Source organism: Triplophysa rosa, linkage group LG21, assembly GCF_024868665.1.
Source record: "Triplophysa rosa linkage group LG21, Trosa_1v2, whole genome shotgun sequence".
Taxonomy (NCBI): Eukaryota; Metazoa; Chordata; class Actinopteri; order Cypriniformes; family Nemacheilidae; genus Triplophysa; species Triplophysa rosa.
The window spans coordinates 11,676,064-11,695,886 of NC_079910.1; the positions used below are offsets into that span (position 1 = coordinate 11,676,064).

The 19,823-nt window shown below is 38.5% G+C and overlaps 3 protein-coding genes across 6 annotated transcripts; all 3 read right to left on the reverse strand.

Moving 5' to 3' along the window:
- Positions 1-89: 89 nt before the first annotated feature.
- On the reverse strand, positions 90-2,568 carry kctd6b (potassium channel tetramerization domain containing 6b). 2 transcript variants are annotated; one of them, XM_057319125.1, is made up of 3 exons: positions 2,443-2,568; positions 1,937-2,045; positions 90-1,527 (listed from the first exon to the last, which is right to left on the reverse strand). In XM_057319125.1, the coding sequence occupies exons 2-3, from the start codon at positions 1,979-1,981 to the stop codon at positions 841-843; spliced, it is 732 nt and encodes a 243-aa protein (XP_057175108.1). In that variant the 5' UTR covers positions 1,982-2,045; positions 2,443-2,568; the 3' UTR covers positions 90-840. The 2 variants fall into 2 exon arrangements, with proteins under 2 accessions (XP_057175108.1, XP_057175109.1); XM_057319126.1 differs by having other exon boundaries at positions 1,955-2,045; positions 2,443-2,567.
- A 133-nt stretch (positions 2,569-2,701) lies between these two features.
- Positions 2,702-6,252, reverse strand: abhd6b (abhydrolase domain containing 6, acylglycerol lipase b). The gene is made up of 8 exons (XM_057319124.1): positions 6,134-6,252; positions 5,171-5,327; positions 4,951-5,064; positions 4,668-4,800; positions 4,246-4,403; positions 4,116-4,170; positions 3,892-3,992; positions 2,702-3,798 (listed from the first exon to the last, which is right to left on the reverse strand). The coding sequence occupies exons 1-8, from the start codon at positions 6,250-6,252 to the stop codon at positions 3,616-3,618; spliced, it is 1,020 nt and encodes a 339-aa protein (XP_057175107.1). The 3' UTR covers positions 2,702-3,615.
- A 5,943-nt stretch (positions 6,253-12,195) lies between these two features.
- slmapb (sarcolemma associated protein b) lies at positions 12,196-18,728 on the reverse strand. Of its 3 annotated transcripts, none has more exons than XM_057320231.1 (10): positions 18,450-18,727; positions 18,003-18,099; positions 16,322-16,447; positions 15,962-16,036; positions 15,575-15,880; positions 14,648-14,843; positions 14,038-14,209; positions 13,752-13,886; positions 13,310-13,397; positions 12,196-12,897 (listed from the first exon to the last, which is right to left on the reverse strand). In XM_057320231.1, exons 2-9 carry the CDS (start codon positions 18,052-18,054, stop codon positions 13,314-13,316), a joined length of 1,146 nt encoding a protein of 381 aa, XP_057176214.1. In that variant the 5' UTR covers positions 18,055-18,099; positions 18,450-18,727; the 3' UTR covers positions 12,196-12,897; positions 13,310-13,313. The 3 variants fall into 3 exon arrangements, with proteins under 3 accessions (XP_057176214.1, XP_057176213.1, XP_057176212.1); XM_057320230.1 differs by having other exon boundaries at positions 18,003-18,063; positions 18,450-18,726; XM_057320229.1 differs by lacking the exon at positions 13,310-13,397 and having other exon boundaries at positions 18,003-18,063; positions 18,450-18,728.
- Positions 18,729-19,823: the final 1,095 nt, after the last annotated feature.

Below are 19,823 nucleotides of genomic sequence, written 5' to 3' on the forward strand. Positions count from 1 at the left end.
TTCCCAGGAGGTTGAGAGCTCAATCAGCTGGATTAAAAATGACATGTATACAATTTGTAAAATGATATAGGCAATGACGACTTTGAAGATGCTAGAACATAACAGAGTTCATTTATTTTGTGTTACAATTGGTTTATTGGGATTACTATCATCCTAAAATGTGAAAAATATAAATAAAGAATAAGTCATACTTAACTTTTGACATATCTATGCCATGTGCATCCACTCTTCTCGTCCCGCAAAGACGAACACATCTTATATCAAAAGAAGGTGAAAGTAAACTGTACAACTATAGATTTAAATCTCTCATCTGATAATCAGGGCAACTATGGAATTGGGCACAATCCAGATGTCAACTGTAGTGAATGCTTTCTTTGACATTTTAAGTCCTTTCTTGGGGGTGAAGTGGTGCAAGAAATCGGTTAAATACATTTCCACGTACAACATGTTGACATTTAATACTTTAACAATGTGTTACAAATTCATGCACATTATTATCGGGATGTTGCACATAGTGCACAAAGCTTGACAGAATTCTGACCCAATGAAATGTATAGCTGTAACATATAATGTATGTAAATTTTTACATGATTGTGGTTATGTTATTTTTCTGTATATGCATTGCACATGCATTTATATTCATTATAATGTTTGTTGAATTTATTTTTGAAACATTTTTTTCAGATGAAAGTAATCAGTGTTATATAATTTTACTCCCTTTTTTATTTTTCATCATTGAACAGTTTGGTCTCAACAGACAGTGAATTTCATACAGATTAAAAGAGCATTGGAAACAGCAGAAACCACATTCAAATGGCACTACAGCTCACAATGATTTGGTCAATCCTCTACTTTGTAAGCTAGCCGGCAAAATGTCCAGTGGTGCTCCACTGTGTTTTCATTGGCACGCTCACTCATGTGGTGCACTCGTGTGTTTCGAATAGTGAATCCCTGTTTAGCGATGTAGTCCATGAGGTGGACCCTTAAAGATACCTCTTGATGGTGGTCACATGGTCCAAAGGTGAAGGACACCTGGCAGTCTCTGGTGTCCATCATGTGTTTGTTCCACTTTGTGAAGTTGTTGGATATTCCCTCGAGTAGCGAGTGGACCTTGGTGGTTATGGTTAGTTGGGTGATGATAACCGCGACAGGGTTCGAGTACTTGGAGAGTTTGCGAGTGCTTGACAACTCCACCACCTGTTCAAAGGTGTCCAGTGGGTACAGTGGCTTTGGGTCATTGAGGCATTGGATTAAAGGCTCAATCTGATAGAATTCAGCTTCTTTACGCAGAAGGTCCAACTCCGTAAAGTCGAGAGGGAGCGTGAGCTCAGACGTGCGTAGGAAGTTTAATATGTAGCGGAAAAGCGTCCCATCCCGGTCGATGAAGTAATTTCCCTGAGAGTCCCGCGTAGTGGGGAAGTCGCCACGGAACATGGCACCCAGCATGGAATCTGGGTAATGCTGAAGCGTGGAGATAGAGGTGGTGTAGAGGTGACCTCCAACATTTAAGGTGACTGGGTGAGTCAACTTTAAAGAAGATGGACAAAAGCAGAGAAAACATTGACTAAGCAAACATTTAATTGAGTTTATCTTAGGGTACAGTCCTAGCGTACCATGGCATACATTCAGGTGGCTCAGCATGAGCATGGTTTGTGGCCTTGGTTGATTTGCTGTCATCATACGTTTGTTGATCGTGTATATTATGTTTTTAGAGCATTAAAGAATTAAAATAGGTTTTCATGAAATTTGCAATGAGACCAAAGAAAACGAGTGCATTAACTAAATATATCGAAATCCCTTTTAATGAGTCCTGCTAATAATCCTTTGGTTGTAAACGTAATAGATGTAATCGATCTGTTATGTTAAATATATAATAAGTAATCAAGATAAACAGTAAAAAATAAAAAAACGACAGTTAGCTTTATTTATACAGTACCTTACTCCATGTACATACCCTATGCCCCCAGTCCCCATTATCCATTTGATGAGGATAGATAAACAGCTCTGACCCACAGAATTAGTTCGGATATTATATTTGATAAGACCTGCAAAGGAAAACGTATATAGATACATAATATTAATACACAAACATGTAACTTCAATGCAAACAAACAAACTGAAACCAAAAATACAAGCAGATCATTAGATGACCAAGACAGACAAATTAAAAACCCAATGCTAGCTCTTCTGGTACATCAGGTGAATCAGTACTTCTCAAAATATCCCCTAAAATCACGTTTTTCTGTTCTTCTACCCGATCAGGTCTAATATTTGAAACATGCTAATGTTGTTCTCTAGAAACCGCTGCTAGCCAGCTAACGTTACCACAAAGCTATAACATATAGCTAACGTTAGCTCACTGCCGATTATTAATGCAATGGCTATGCTATGAAAAAGGTCGATTGTTAGATGTCTAGAAGTATGAAACAGTCGCATATTTACCTACGTCCAAAGCTAAGCGCCTGTGCGAAAGGATAAAACACCGATCGGTCGGGTTTGAGGATGCTGCACTGCAGACTGTTAGCTGGTCAAAGACGAGAGGCTTGTTCGACTTGATGAGGCGCCGCAAGATCCGACAGGCGGATGACATCAAAGTACCGCGAGAGCTATTCGATAGCAAACTTTTTATGTTTTTTCGAATCGATCTCGCGGTACTTTGATGTCATCCGCCTGTCGGATCTTGCGGTGCCGCATCACGTCGAACGAATACAGCCGCCGCACCGTGACTGCATCACGTGACGTACGCCATCATACGGCAGTAATGGTTTCAACACATCTGTTTAGGGAGCAGCGCAGCTTCGTGTTGAAACTTGTGCAAATGTCAAAGGACTCAAAAGAATTGCTAATAAATAATGATTTTATGGAAATAGAGAATGCGTCTAACATCTGGGTACTAGAAATGTCGCTCCATAAATATCACATCACTACAAATAAAAGTGACATGATACTGCGCAAAAAGTACCAAAGTTTTTTTTACTCGTATTTTGTGACATGTTAACCATTCCAGCAAGTTTTTTATGCCAAGAGAAGGTAATAATTCTGTCACATATACAAAAGTAACATGGACTAGTTGGCTTAATTTAAACTGGTCTTCCATCCTGGCCAAGCTGGTGTTTGGATATTCTTCAAGCCTAACCAGCTAAGACTAGCTAGACCAGCAAAACAAACAAACAAACAAATAAAATACCTCTAAAACCAGCCTGCTACACCAGTTAAAACCAGGCTGGTTGGTTTTAGCACAATACTTTATGGGCGATGATCACCTGAGTTAAGCGGTACAATTATTATTGCCATTATTCCACATTAGGTTTATTATAGTGCCGCAATGTTTAATATTTTATTGTTTACCTAGAAATATTGTATTCGTTTGGAATATTGCATTATAAAAAGTGGACAATGTTGATTTGATCTGTAGTGTTAACTATCACACAAATCACACAAGTAGGCCTACTTCTTTGTTCAGCACTGAAAGACAAAGAGTGTTATTTGTTGAAATACTTTTCTCTTATTCCAGCTGAATATGCAGAGACAAGTAAGCCATTTTAGTTTGATGCTATGGCACAGAAAAACTACACACTATAAGGATTCAGAAATATGCAGCTGATGGCAGACATCTCAGGATTTTTTCTTTGTGCTGGCATTTTCTGTGCCTTGCTGAGAGATGATAAAATCGAAAATGAGTTTGGCTGTTTGGCGTGGTCGCTCCATCACTACAGAATGGCCACAGTTATCCAGCAGATCAACACGGGAGCCTGGAAGAGCCTCTTTGAGCAAAGCTGCCCCAGACACATCCACAACCTGAAAATAAACACAGGAATGTATTTTAAACTCTGTGCATGTGTATGGGGGTGTATTTTCAATAAAGGCCATGATTATATTTTCTGCACATACCTGGTCTTGTTTTCCCCAGATAATCTGCAAAGGGGTGGTTATTTGTTGCATATGGTCATGCAAGGCATATTTAGAATTTTCACCCATAATTTCCATGAAAACTGTTGACAGAGTTGAAAATATTATAATTCTGCAAAATAATAAGAAACATCAACTTTTTTGCATATAGTATAATATTTTATAATGTAGAACATCATTTCGGTAAATATATTTACTGTACTTACGCTCATGATAAAAGTCATTGTGCGGTATCCGTACATCCACCAGGCCTTGAAGAATCTAGAAACAAGGGGCATTATCACACACAGTACATGTGGATGTATGTAGAATTGAGATAAAGAGTGTGTTTGTCACCTGTTCAGGCACTCTGAATCGCACACGAGAGCAGAGTTTCAGCATCTCCTCCATCTCCTCTGGACTCGATGGAATAAGTGGAATGTTCAGTCTGTACTGGCTCTGCTCCACATCATCCATTTGAATGTCAAACTTGCTTTTATTTTGGTTCTTTAGGCCTTAGGAGAGAATGTGGGTATGCGGGAGTGATATTAGGGAGTAAATGTTAAAAATACTATTATTATCTTTGTGTTGAAAGTTTGCCCAGATATGAAGATTCTGTCACTGTTTATTCAACCTTATGTGGATCCAACTGTAACTGTTTGATGTATAAAAATTGTGTAGATTCTTCAAAATACTGTATATAATTTATATAGTTAATTTAGTGTTGTTTTTTGATTTAGCTATTTTTTGTGCATCAAAGAAGCAATATGCTTACTAACCAGCTGGGCAGATGAGGGTCATACTGCACAGATCTGAGGGATAACAGGCTGCATAAACTCCTGCCACAGTCCCACCCATTGAAATGCCCACCAGGTGGAAGGGTTTCCTGTTCAGTCGAATTGCCTCTACAAACTGACAGACAATAGTGAAAAATTCAAGACTATTTCACAAATGCTACCGATACTAAATTATGATATGTTGATTTGTGATCGGAAAGATTTCAATACATTTTAGAGAAGCAGGTTTCAACAAAAACAATATGTCTACTCATCTAACCAATACCTGTCGTATTCTTTTGACTTGGCTCTGGATTGAATAGTCATCCGTGTCAGTACGTGTTGTTCCCTCGTGGCCTGGCATGTCGACACACAGCAGATGCAGATGTTTAGGAAGATACTGTTTAGATGAAGACACAAGTTAATGGTGTTATAGTCGTAATATAGTCAATTATAGTCAAAGATATTTTATGCATCATCCCCAAGACTCTTTAAACATGTAATACCTTCACCATCTGAAGCCATGTGTCTTTATGAGCAGAGAAGTCATGAAGCATCAGTATAGAGGGCCTGAGGCCTGGTTTCCCTCTGCATGAGTAAGAGAAGCGATAACCTCCACAGTCTGAATAGCGTATGTGCATGCCTAATGTTCTCCTCCAGTACCTCCACAAACACAAGCACAAAGGGTCTTAAAGGGACAGTTTACCCCAACAAAAAAATTCTGTCATCATTTAATCACCCTCCATTTGTTCCAAATCTGTATAAATTTCTTTGTTTTGATGAACACTGTGACGAGGGAGGCTTGACGATAGCCGTGGGAGGAGGAAGCGAGTCTCTCACGGCTCTCGTCACGCCTCCCTTGTCACAAACACATAGAAAGATATTTGGAAGAATGCTTGTAACCAAACAGTTCTTGGCCACCATACAATTGTTGAAAAATTTACAATTGTATTCACTAGTGCCCTAGAACTGTTTGCTTTTCTACATTCTTCAAAGTATATTCTTTTGTCTTTAACAGAACAAAGAAATTTCTAAAGCAATTTTTCCTACTATGGTGGGTATGCAATATTTATGCAGATCATGTCACCTTTAATGGGTCAGAAATATAAACTAATAATACTGTATGTGTTTAGATTATTTGTATAGCCCTTTCTGTTTATTGTGAAGTAAAATAAATATAAAATAAAATGTGTTGGTATAGATATATAATTTCTATGGACATTTTATTATATGTACATTGAGGTCCAAAGGTCTGAGACTATGTTTTCATTTATTATAAGTTGAACGCAAATGTTAAACTGTAACAAATTAAGAAACAAGTTACACACACATATGCTTTATTTGATTAGTGATTTAGAACTAGTTTAGATTTTTTTCCCACACTTAGGCATTTGAACCTTACTGTTATTTTATTTACATAATTATATATCAAGTTTTACATGATCTAGAGTATGTGATACTGTATTTACCAGTAGTAGACTTTGATGAGTGATGATGGCCACAGCAAAAATGAGGCCATGAATAAAAGCAGAGGGATTGCAAGAGTCCCTGCAGCAATGGCAAACATGTTCACCATATCCACATCCATGATAATGTTCAGCTGTTATCTAATGAAAAGCCTAGGATAACACAAGATTTCAACAAATGTTGAAGAAAAGATACCATGCAGTTGTACATTAAAAGAGATTTTATGTCAAACTTTAAAATACATTTACAGAATTGGTCAGATTATAGAGAATGAATGTGGGGGAGGGTTTGACAGTATCTGTTGTATCCAATCAATACATGTAACCCAGATATCTGACCATGGCCTTAAAAAATGTAGAGTTTTATTATTTAATCTATTTATTTAATGGTCACTACATAACATGTCTATTTGTTTCATATTTACAGAATCACTGTACAATTCTGAACATCTAAAATTCTAATATCTTGAGTGATAAATAAACATAAACCTTCATATTTGGATCAAATGATTAAAATATTTTATTGTATTCCTTGTCAAACATATTTGTAACAGTTCAAGAGCAATACACCTACTTTTTCCAAGGTTTTTCCAACATGGATGTCATTCAGCAAAGTCCATCACAAAAGCAGCAGTATCAAGAAAGATGCTAAACATCGCATTCAGGTGTCACAGCAGGTTTGTGTCATTTTAATCCTTTATATGTGTAAAAGTCCATGACAGCTGTCTACTTAGTCCTAAACAGAGCGATGCTATCCAGGAGAAACAGTGTGTGTACTGATCTCGTGACTTTAACAAATCAATGAGGTGTAATACCGGTCATATTTCTCTTAAGCAAATAAAAAAATATATGTACTGTATGTACATGTACTAAAATGAAGGTGCATGTTTTTGTTTTTGATGAACTGATCATTTTTATTTGAATATTTTTTCCAGATACATTCTAACATTTAAAGCCACATTATGTTGTTATTTAGTTGCACCGAAGGTTTTGTGTACATAAAACGGAAGTCATTGGTCCCAATGTTGTATGGTTACCAACGTTCTTCAAACGTTTCTTCAAATCTTCTTTTGTGTTCTGCAGAAGTTATGCAGGTTTGGAATAACATGAGGTGACTAAATGATAAAATAATATTAATTTTTGGGTGAACTATTCCAATAAGTAAACGGTGTTTTAAGAGCTCGGGCTTCTGTTTTTTTTTTACAAATTTAGAATTCTGACAGGATTTCAGAATTTCTTATAATTTACGGAAACCTCATATAGAAAACATCTGCACAACAAAAATCACTCAAAAATACGTAGGTTTGTTGTTAACTTAGTACATTACAGTTTTTCACTTTATAAAGGGGCGTCATATTGACATTGAACCTGAAACCTCATTTCAAACCTCATTTCAACCTCGAATCCATCCTCTGCACTTCTATGTCTGGTTCAGCTCAGCTACCAAATCTGATCTCAGAAGACTACAGAGGGTAGTCCGGACTGCTGAGTGTATCATTGGTACAACCATCCCCACTCTCCAAGAACTGTACTCATCCAGAATGAGCAAAAGGTCTGGTAAAATCACTCTGGACCCCTCACACCCAGCACACTCCCTTTTTGAACTGTTACCGTCTGGTCTACGCTACAGAGCACTGAGCACCAGAACGACCAGACACAGGAACAGTTTCTTCCCTCAGGCAATCCATCTTATGAACTCTTGACATTAAACTTGGAACACACAACTCTATTTTACATTATTTATTCACCAAATTTGCACATATCAGACCTGTACATACATAATTGTCTATAGTGTATATTGTGTTTTTGCTGTTTTGTACATTGCCTATTTCTATATTATTGTATATTATTATTATTTTTTATCATCTTTGTTCTGTCCTGTTGCTGTCTTTCTGTTGCACTGTGGAGCTTCTGTCACTATAACAAATTCCTCGTATGTGGAAACATACTTGGCCAATAAAGCTCATTCTTCTATTCTATTTCAACCTGCACTGACACGCTTTGCTGCAGTCATGTAAAATGTGTTTTTCTTTCCTAGAAAGCCCTTACTCAGACCAGGACCATGATTGGTGACTTCACTATAGTGTAGAACAGAAAAACTTGCTCAGCAGTGCAGTCAGATGTTGTGTTTATCTCCCTCTCTGGCTCAGATGACTCCCCGTGGCCTTTACCTTTGTGATTATGATCTATGGGCAGAACACACAAATCACAAACAAACAAATCAGACCTTATGCTTTCTGTTCCTCCAGGCATGTTAGAAATCTATCGATCAATTCACACCAGATGCGTTCAGTTGTACAGGTTCTTATCTGTGCCAGTGCCAGATGCAGGAAAGTGGCAGAATGTCAATGGAAGAAATTGAAATGGCCTGAAATAGAACTGAATAGAAATAGAAAATAAAACAGCTGATAGAGTATTTCGTTTCATCTCCTGAGATTTAGGTTTTATATTCTGCTCATGGGAAAACCCTTTAATCAATATAAGGTGTTATCTTACCAGGCTCTTGAGCAGTGTAGATTACAATACAATGCATTCAGCTGCATTCAAGAGATAAACCAGAATGTGTAGCCTATTTTCTTGGCATTTCAAGTGGCACGTTTTTTTAAACAGCAATGTATTTTTTCGTGTCACCCAGCACGACTTTCAATCTATTGTATTTTAATACGCGGTATCTTTCATATGTATAAATATATATCAACGCAATCTGATAGGAATTCATGCCTATTTTACAAGGTGGCTCATTCGTGTGAATTCCTTTTTCCTACGATCTCATTGGTATGTTTTGTTATGATTTGACTTTCCCCCTGTGACGTTAGGTTTAGGGGCGGGGTTAGGGGAGCCATTTATCATTGTTTTGCCACCTCGTGAAACTCGCGTTTTTAGCTAAATATGCCTTTGCGGCTGTGATTTTAGGGTTTGGGGTGAAGTAAGGTGTCTTTTGATATCAGTTTATAAATATATAAATGTAAATACACACGCAGTCTGTGTATTGAAAGTTGTGCTGAGTGACACGAAAAGAAAGTCGTGCTGAGTGACATTAAAAAAAGATTGCGTTCACTGACACGAAAAAATGGGGATATTCGTGTCCATGAACATGAATGAATAGATTCAAAATTTTGTGTCTATGTCACGAACTGCCATGAGACTGGGTTGATATATACAAGATGAGAGAAAAAGTATAATATAGGGTATACTATCCCTTTAAATGCCTAGTCAAATAATGCAGTAATTCATAGTTCTCAGACGTCCCTAAACCATGAGTTCACCTATATACTGTATAACATTAAGCTGCATTTTAAGTACCTGTTGACAATTTGCTTATGATCTAATAGTATTCGGTAACTGAACAGGTTTTAGTCTTTTTTTTCACTCGGATCACACTTAGGGGACAGTTCACCCAAAAATGTAACCATAATGCTTGTAACCAAACAGTTCTTGGCCACCACTGACTACCATACAGTAGTAGGAAAAATTGCTTTATAGATTTATTTGTTCTGTTGAACACAAAAGAAAATATTTTGAATAATGTAGAAAAGCGAACAGTTCTAGGGCACTTTTGACTACCATTGTAATTTTTTTAATGGTAGTCAATTTGGTCCAAGAAATGTTTGGTTACAAGCATTCCTTTAAATATCTTTCTCTGTGTTCATCGGATCAAAGAAATGTATACAAATTTGGAACAACTCAAGGGTGAGTATGATGACAGAATTTTTTTTGGGGGGGGTGAACTGCCCCTTTAAGAATGATGTTGTGTTTTCAATCCTCGCAGGCTGTGCTGGCTTTCCAGATTGTATGATCACCTCAACTATGAATGCCATTAAAATAAAGATGTGAGGCTGCGATCGTAAAAACGAACAAGTGAATCTATGACAAAAGCTCACCTGTAATTTCACCTTCACGTAAATGTGACGGCACGATTATACCACAGGAAATAAACCCTGCTTGATTAATGGCACCAGAAGAAATTAAATCGCTGCCTGCAATCTAATGAGAAATAATGAAGATGCTGAAAAGACGTTCAAGGTACGAAAGGCATCAAGGTCTCAAGAGTTTTAAAAAAAATGATTAAAATTAACCTTGAATAAACTACACAAGTTATTCATTGTTTTTAAAGGAGTAGTTCACCTTAATAATTAAAATTCTGTCATCATTTACACGCCCTCTTGTCATTACAAACCTGTATGACTTTCTTTCTACTGCAGTACACACAAGAAGATATTTTGAAAAATACTGGTAACAGGACAGCACAGCCCCCCATTCACTTCTATTGTTACCAATGCAAGTGAATGGGGGGCTGTTAACAACATTCTTCAAAATATCTTCTTGTGTGTTCTGCGGAAGAAAATAAGTCACATGTTTGAAATGACAAGAGGGTGAGTAAATGATGACAGAATTTTCATTTTGAAGGTGAACTACTCCTTTAAAACCGCTGGAGTTTTGTGTGGGTTATTACTGTACTGTATATATATTTATATTAGATTTTTAAGCAAACAGCAAAAGAACATGAATAAATAATAGTCAATTACAGAATATTTAAAGAAAAAGATTTGTGAAAACGATTTGGATAAAAGACTACATTTACCTTCAACGCATCAGCTGGCATGTTTAACGGACGACATTCATAACAAGCTTTTGAGAAATATATTTCCGATTCATCTGGTTCATACCACACTGGAGGACGTTTAATCAGCCTGAAAGGTATTACAGTAATAATGCAGAGATCGTATAGTGGAATGAAGCAGAAAATTAAAGCGATATGTTTAAAGCGATTTGTTTATAATGTTTCTCATATGTGATTTCAATAAGCACCCTTGCACAGAGAAACCAGCAGTACAAATAGTCTAATATTCCTCACATTACATTCCCCAGAGCGACTAGTGCTACGCTGAGCAGCACTACATCATCACCAGACAGGTTTAAAGCCTCAGCGAGATTAAATGGAATTTCAATAAGGAAACAGATGCAGGAACGCTAATGGAGAAACTGGAACATAATGGAAACCAAATAGGATAAGATGATGTTTCTGTAACTTTGTTAGACCATGTAAATGAAGTGCACAAGCGTTATTATTGTCCATCACAAATCTTATAGCTTTGAATTTGCTCCAAATAATCCCCATCCATTGGATAACAGAGATCATATTTACCAGTGTTTTCTCTGGATCAATGTACAGTATACTAGACTTTCACCTTGAAAGGACTGCCAGGATCCATAATCCTTAGAAATGACATGGAGAGAGCTGATGGGATGTAAGAAAAAAAGAAAAGCACAGATTGCTCCTTCAAATCAGGTGTTCGTTGAACAATTTAATGTTGCATGAGCTGTGGCAACTCGCTTACAGACAGCAACTTGATATTTTTTTTCACACTCCAAAAACTCCAGAAACATGCGGACTTGAGCTATAAAGGTGGGTGATACTTTCTTATCATCTTAACGGCTTAGGACCTCTAGCAGTGAGATCAGGACGAGGTCATCGAATTTAAGATCATCCACCTTCAGGTGTTCATTGCACCAGTGTGTGAAGGTGTTTCTCTATATCTCCTACCACGGTACACAGACTATTCCTACAAAAGAAGTGCAAATTTTAGAGGCCTGAAGCTTGCTCTGCCCTGACCCATAATTTTTACAAGATAGAGAGCAGAAACAGGATCCTCATGCCTGGGGAGTTCATCGAATTCCCACCAGTCAGATGAAGGTATGATATCATTGTTGCTGATAACCTTCTCTCTCATTCTTTACTTAAGAATAAACCAAGCATGTTTGATCTTTAACAGTTCAGGTCCTCATATTTCCCATGAGGTGCAGAGAAGGGATGACTCGGGGTGGACTGCATTACACTATAAATGTGTGTGTATTTAGCTGTAGGTTTCAGCCAAGCTCAGTCATCATGGCCCTAGTGTCAACTTGAATGCTTTTTAATTCCCCTCGGTAGTTATAAAAAAGCATATTTTTTTTACAGAAAAGAAAAAATGTATACATTTAGTACTTCAGGTTTATTTATTGGAATTGGCTCATAATTGTTAAATCGGGTAGACTTTAAATCTCTGTACAAATAATAAACCATAAACACTCTATTATAGATTTATTTCAGGACACATTAGTGCACTAATGTCCTAAGTGAACAATATTATCATCAACATTATTAATACAGTAAGTCAGAGTACAGTGCATAGACATTTCTAATCACTAATGGCTTTCTATAAAGTGAACTTCTGCAATGACATTTACACACTATATGGTGTAGGATTTGGGCCCTAAAGCCTCAGAATCAACGTTGAAGTAAAACTTAAATGAATGTTGAATGCATTATTGCAACACTCTGGTTTGGACACATGGGAGTTTTTTCAGGGAGGTATAAACATAAAACACACTCATGTTTTACAGTATAAGGCAATTCACTAAGTGTTCCTTCCTCAAAGCAACCGTGTTCAATAAAATACCTGTACTGTAGTTAAGCAGATACTTCAAAAACGCTACGCATACAAAGTCTATCATTTAAAAATAAGATATAAATGACATAAGGTGCACATTAGGGAAAGTTGTGAACATGATTATTATTTCAAGGCCTTTGATATTTGAGTATCAAGTTGCGTTTGATACTCAAACTAACACCACAGAAACTACAAGGGTGCAGTGTCTACACATGTGCAGGTATACCACAGCGGGTGCTTGTTACTACTTCATCATTTTGAGGTCTTTAAAAGCATATACGTTGTCACGGCAACAGTTACACCGGCAGCGACGGGCATCCACCTGATCCATTTACCCTGCAAGAACAAACACAAGGGTGACATTATCTGTCAACACGGTGTAGCCAATCAGAACATGTTAACAATTAGGGATGCACATGATTCGAGGCGGGTCGAGAGCCATAAGCACGGAGAAACGGGTTAGGAGCACACAGACGACAAACAGAGAGAGCCGAGATGCCTCAGTGCTACGCTGGAAAACTAAAACCTATGTAATGGAGTTGATTTGTTAGGAGACTATTGTTAGTGCGTTTGCAACAAGACTGGTGTCTTTGAATACACAGCGGACCTGCTGTAGGGAAACAGAAGTATTTTGCTAATGACTGAATTTTGAAGCTTAAGCGGACAGAATCATTTAGTGGTCATGCACAGCGCTGAGGATAATGGATGCTTAAGCGGAGGGATGAGATGGGACAGGAGGACTGTGTACCTTTCTACCACAATGGGCCCAAGCACCAATACAGCAAAGCCAGGACAAGGCCGATGGCTACGGCTAGGATGGGCTGCAATAAAGACAGCTAAAGGAGGGAAGGGAGGGATATTACTGAGATCAATATCTGGGACGGTGAATGAGTGCCTTGTGTTTGTGTGGGCTATTATCAGACTGGTGAATGTCACTATCATCATCAAAAAGAAATTAGAAGGTGAAGCGTGTAATTGTCCAATATTTAAAATACTTTCATCTGTAGGGATAGGAATCGTAAAGAATGCTTTCTGATTTTTAAGCTCAACAATTCTCATAGTCTTTAAAAAAACCTGTTTGGAAATAGTCGCAATTCTAGATATTGGCCCAAAAATTACACACTTCACCTCCACGCTACACAAAATGCCCCTGTTGTTTATCGTGAGCGTCAGGTGGAAGTAACACTCACGTGGTTCTCTTTGTCCTGCAGGAGCCTCAGGCGCTCTTGGCTCTGCTGTAGCTCCAGACTGATGGAACGTTTCTCCTCCTCTGCATTCTCGTGCTTCTCCCTAAAGCCCGACAGCTCTGCCTGGATCGCCTCGTACTGGGAGAGAAAAAAAGCTTTCAACAAAAGCACCAAACCTAGTCAATAACACAAACACACACTGTGTTCTTTTTTTTTCAAGTGCAAAGCTCTTTTGTGACGTGACTGCTAATGAGTGTCGGCTCTCTTTCTTAACCACTGTGGCAATAACCTCTTTCTGCAGTTCTTTGATCCTGACGTTGCTTTGCTCCAGCTGGCTGTTGAACTGGCTGGTGTCTCTCTGGTGTTCTTCCTGCAGGGTTCTCAGACGTTTCTCAAGGTCTGCCTGCGTCTTCTCCAGGGTCTTGACGGTGTTGCTCAGAGTCGTGTTTTGTTTTTTTGAGCTACGAGGAGTCACAATGCAGGTTCAGATTCCAAGAGATTACATCATCATTACATCATACATTTGCTAAGACAGCTTCTCTCTTATTTAAAAGTGAACGGTATAATTTGTTGATGTGTAAATATTGTATAAATATTTCCAAATATAAATAAGCATGGTCGAGGGGGCAAACCTAATTTTTTGTTTGTCACTCAAAGCTAACATATAGGCTAGATGATGTTTTCTTATTTGGAGCTTGACAGAAAATGTTACCATGAACTGTCTTTGAGTTCCAACTTATGTAGTTAACATTAAGAAAAACAGCATAATGGTATGGACTGATACAAGTTGACAGAAGTTTCACCAGTGTTCGGTAGTTTTGAAACTGCCACTACTTTTGTAATTGAGAAATGACACACTTCACCTTTAGTGTAACTAGTTCCAATAATAAAGGACAGACCTATCGAGCTCTTTCTCCAGCTGCTGCTGTTTCTTCAAGAGCTGCTCTTTCTCCGAGCGTAGGCTGCTGTTCTCACTCTGTAGGCTGATCTTCTCTATCTGGTGTTTATTAGCCAGCTGCTCTCTCTCGGATTTTAGAGACCCGCACTCCCTCCGCAGGTTCTCGCAGTCCTTCTGCAGACGCTCCAGCTCGCTCGCTGCGTCACACACAGACACAATTAAAAACATATCCACAGATGCAGCACATGCGTGCGCACTGACTCACAACACTACTGAGTTACATAACAGTGGAAGTGATGTGAGAAAAGTGAGTCATCTTTTGAATGGCTGTCAAAATACTGCGAATATTGCTGTGCCTGCAGTTTGATGAACCCGGGCTTGACTTGAAACCTACAGGACCACAAACCCATTACGCTCTTTATCACAAGCATAAATTAAAAGACTCATGCAGGGTGATGACGTACATCTGCTAAAATCTTAGCCGGCTAAGCAACTTCCGCTCTCATAGGGCTAAGGTAATTTGTCACCAAGTGATACGGATTTGTTTACTAAAAAAAAAACTTAAGCGAACTGACAGCACAGCATTGTTGAGTGCCTCTGTGATCAAGCCTCAAGTAAGTGCAAAAGTTTACTTATTTTTTATCATATTTGTGGATGTAGCTTGAAACAGATAGCCTTAAGACTTTCCCCTTTTTGGTAGTCGATGTATGATGTAGTGTTTGGGTAATTTGACACACATCGTTGACTGTAATCCGAGGTGCATCTTGAGTGAAAACGCCATTGTCCCCTGAACAGACTGAGACAAAACGCGGAAGCGATTGTGCACAGAGTCTTTTTCTACATCCATGAGTTTTTAGGAGCAATGCTTAAAATACTGTAGACATGGCCAGTCAACAGTAAGGCAGGGGGTTGTGGGGATCATGGGTACCTTGTTGTTTGGCAGCTCGGTCTCTCTGCAGGTTCTGCTGCTGATGACTGGCCTGTTCACTATCAAGCTCAAGCTCATAATTGTTTGCGGCCAGCTGCCATTTCTCCAACTCCGAGGTTAGCGTGGCGAGGTTCCCCTTCAACGCGCTGACCTCATGCTCTCGCTCGGCTGCCGTTTTCTCCATAGCGCGGCGCAACACCTGCACATCCTCCTGAGCTGAGTGCGCTTCCTGTCGCATGCTGAATACTGCGCTGTCCTTCTGATCCCTCAGTTTGCCCATGTCTTCCTGCAGCTTTTGGAGCTGAGCTGCAGACACACATACAGATCCCCAATCATCATACAAGTGTTACAAACTTTACATTGACAGATACACCCGCCTTCACTTACTTTGTAGCACCTTCATCTGTTTGGCAGACTCCTCTGCTTGCTGCTTATTGGCTCTCTTCTCCTCTTCTAAGAGACCTGCCATACACGTCACATCACAGATTGAGCATGACTACCATTCCAAATCATTTCAAGTAGCCTATACAACATGTCATACATGCAGATGCACAAAAATGAACAGATAGTAAGAGACGTATGTTGACATTAACACCTGCTGCTTATTTATAGGTAAAGCAAAGTTGAAAGGGTTGAAAGGTTGAACGCTACAGGATTAGTTTCAGTCTTTCATGTGATATCCATAAAGTCTTGATCCTAAATCCAACTTTAAAAATTATGACAAATGATCACGTCCTCTTTTATTACCTTGGAGCTCGACACACTTGTGTTTGCCAGAGTTGGCCTGTTCATGGGCCTCCCGCAGTTCCTGGTTCAGCCGCTGAATGACCTTTTCAGACTCGCTGGCCCCCACAGTACTTCTGCTCAGCTCATCTGGAGAAAAGATTACACGCTCACAAGTCACAACTGATGACATCCAATGATGAGAACTATTACACGCATAATTAGACACCATTATGATGCTGTGCAATCAGAGAATCACTCTTTCGTCAGCAGTTAATGGGTGATCTGCTAGTAGCATTTTAACTTCACCGGATTGTTCTGTCCTCCTCCGAAGTACAACCCCTGTCTCCAAAGGTTAATTAAATCAGAATGAATCGCATGCTAATTTCCCTCGAGGTCAGAAAATGGGCCTATTCCATGAATTAATAACTCGACTTAGAATAGATCTATCCTAAAAACATAATGTCATCATTATAGCTTAAACTGGGATTCTCAACTGCAAAAAGGATGGCCAGGCTTTTATTAAAGCAGGCATGGAGTATGATTCAATGACATAAAGGGATAGTTCACCCAAAAATAAAAACTGTCACCATTTATTCACCTTCTTGTCATTCAGTGTATATGACTCATTCACTTCTGTTTTCTGTGTACACCAGAAAAGATATTTTTTAATATATTGTGAAAAAGTGTTTCAGTGGTTTTGTCCGTACAGTGGGAAGTCAGTGTTGTTCAGTTACCAACATTCTTCAAAATATCTTCTTTTGTGTTCTGCAGAAAAAAGAAAGTCATACAGGGTTGGCTGCAATTCAAGTTTGCCTAAACTTAGAGACAAATGTGCCACTTTACCTCTAAATATGGGTTTTTGAAATCCAGGGCATTTTATCAACTGCTCCAAAAAATATGACCTCATCTTATAGAATCAAGGATGCACACCATAAATGGCCTTCAAGGCTATATCAACCCCAATCGGTGGCACATTTCCAGAAAATTGAACCAGGAATGCCTTGCATGACTAAGCTAAAACGCAGCAGCCCAGACTTTTGTAGCCAAACACGCACTGCCCGAGCACTGAGGATGAAGACATTAAGGTTTCATGAGGTCTTGCAGTGGGTTACGCTTATTGGTGCCACTGCATCAAGAACTCAATCTCTCTGCAGAGCACAGGGACACATAGGAACGCTCTGGCCTAATTCATATTTGAGTGTGTGTGTAGAAGAGAAAAGAGAAACTGTAACAGAGAGGAAGACAGATAAGAAGACAGGAAAATGAGCAAAATAAAGAGCTAACGCTAGAGCTTATGAATGTATTGGGCTCAATGCTATGACGCTATAAATGATAGCAAAACCCTGTGGTACATTATTCAATTATGCATACTAAAATCTTCTTTAATCGTACTTTGCTCAGAGCAAAAAAGTATTCTACGTCACCAAAAAAGCTGCCGATGAGTAACTTAGCAATGTATTTTAAGTTACAGCCACATATTTTACAATATTTCTTTTAAACAGGTAAACATTAAAACGCAGAAAGCAAGTATTTTTCTATTTTGCGTAAACAGTTAAACTAACAATCATTACGTTGCTACCAAAATATTCTAGTTTTAATGTCCACTTAAACTGATGCCAGCCAAGTTAAATCACAAGAGATCGGTGCAAAACTATAAGAAACTACATCAAACTCCCAAGTAACTAAACAATGCGATGTTTACCTTTGATCAGAGACACTTTATTAAGGGGATCTTTCAGCTTCTGGTCCTCCATTTCTCCACACTGTGACAGTCAACAAAATAAATTATGTTCCGCTTACTGCAAAATATAAGTTTAATTTACATTATTGTGTTAGATATTCTCAACGGCACGTCAAACAGTAAACAATACTAAAGAAATTATATTAAAGATGCATCCTCCTTCAGGTGATGTCAATTATGACCTAGCTCGCTAATCAGGCGAACATGTTTGAGCTTCACAGTTTCCCGAGACGACAGCATTGATTTAAAATAAAAAGTCACATTCTTTTCTCGTTTAAACGTCAAATTATAGCTCATGTAAACATAACGTAATACTGTTATGTAATATAGCTTAACCTCACTGCATCTATTAAGAAGACCCCTCGTCGGGTTTACCTCAGTGTTAGCATTGAAAACAAATGATGTTACCTGAAGACTCGTGATGTCACTCAGTTGGTGCTGAAACAGAGAGCCGCAATATTTCGTCTTTAACTATCGATTCGCTCCGGTGATGAGAACTGGAATCATCCATTCTGAAGCGAGGGGGATCCTCCACCTATCTGAAAGGCTAGTCTAAACGTTACATTTAGAGAACAATACAGACAACGGTGGTGTGTACAAAACCACTATATTCTATACATGTCGATGAATATTAGACTGGAAGGGTGGATTTAATTTTGCAAATCTGTTTGCACGCGTCTCTTATACCACCCCCCGCAGGTTATGGTTTGAAGGTCTCGGTTTGCTCACATGGGCATGCGAGCGTCCCGAGGCATCGAAAAGAGGCTGCAGCTGCATGTCAGAATACACTCAGGCCCATTGTTTCATTCGTTAGGGCGTCTCTTATGTAAAAACAGTTAACAATAGTGTTCATTTGTGCTTGTACCAATGCCAACAAAGCACTGTAATTTTGATAAATTATATTATTAGCCTAGTTGAATGTCAAGATGACAATCACTTGAATATGAAAGTACTTCGATTGCTTTGGAGTTTGTTTATTCGGATGTGATTGACAATAAAGAACCGAACAAATCCAGTTATGCTGATTGCGATGGATGCTACAGTCTTAGATATTTACTTTAATGAAGTTAAATACAGAACACAAGTTTTCTCAAATACAACAGTACTTTTTCACCTTAAGGGATCACTCAAAAATAGCAATTCTGTCACCCTAAATGTCATTAAAAACCTGTATATATACATGGAGAAGATATTTTGAGAAATGTCTCAGTGGTTTAGTGTCCGTACAATCCGTACAATAGAAGTAATTGGGGCTCAATGTTGTTTGCTTACCAGCTTTTAAATATATATATATATATATATATATATGTTGTGTTGTGTCCGCAGAAGAAAGAAAGGCATACTGGTTTGGAATGACATAAGGGCGAGTAAATGATGAGAGAATTTTAATTTTAGGGTAAACTATCCCTTTAAAGTCTTTCATATAAATGTGTGCTCCGTTGTTTACCCAACTTTATAAGCATAACTTGATTAGAGCAGTCTATGTTGCAGTTTGCATAATTGTGGTTTCTTTGCTAATATAATGTCAGATATAAACATATTTTTTATCTTCAAAAACTCATATTGATCTGATGAAATTATTACTGTTTCTGAAGGCTGAGTTGTGCTGGGTACTGCCAAGTGATGAGGAATATATGAGAGTTTGCCTTGCTCAAAGGAAGACTAAAATGGCTTGTATGGATCTTTCTTTTGTTGTCATGGTGACAACAGGGCAAACCTCTCTCATTCATAGTTCCTGCCCACGTAAAGGCTGACCAAGATAGACAGTGGATTGCATGCACA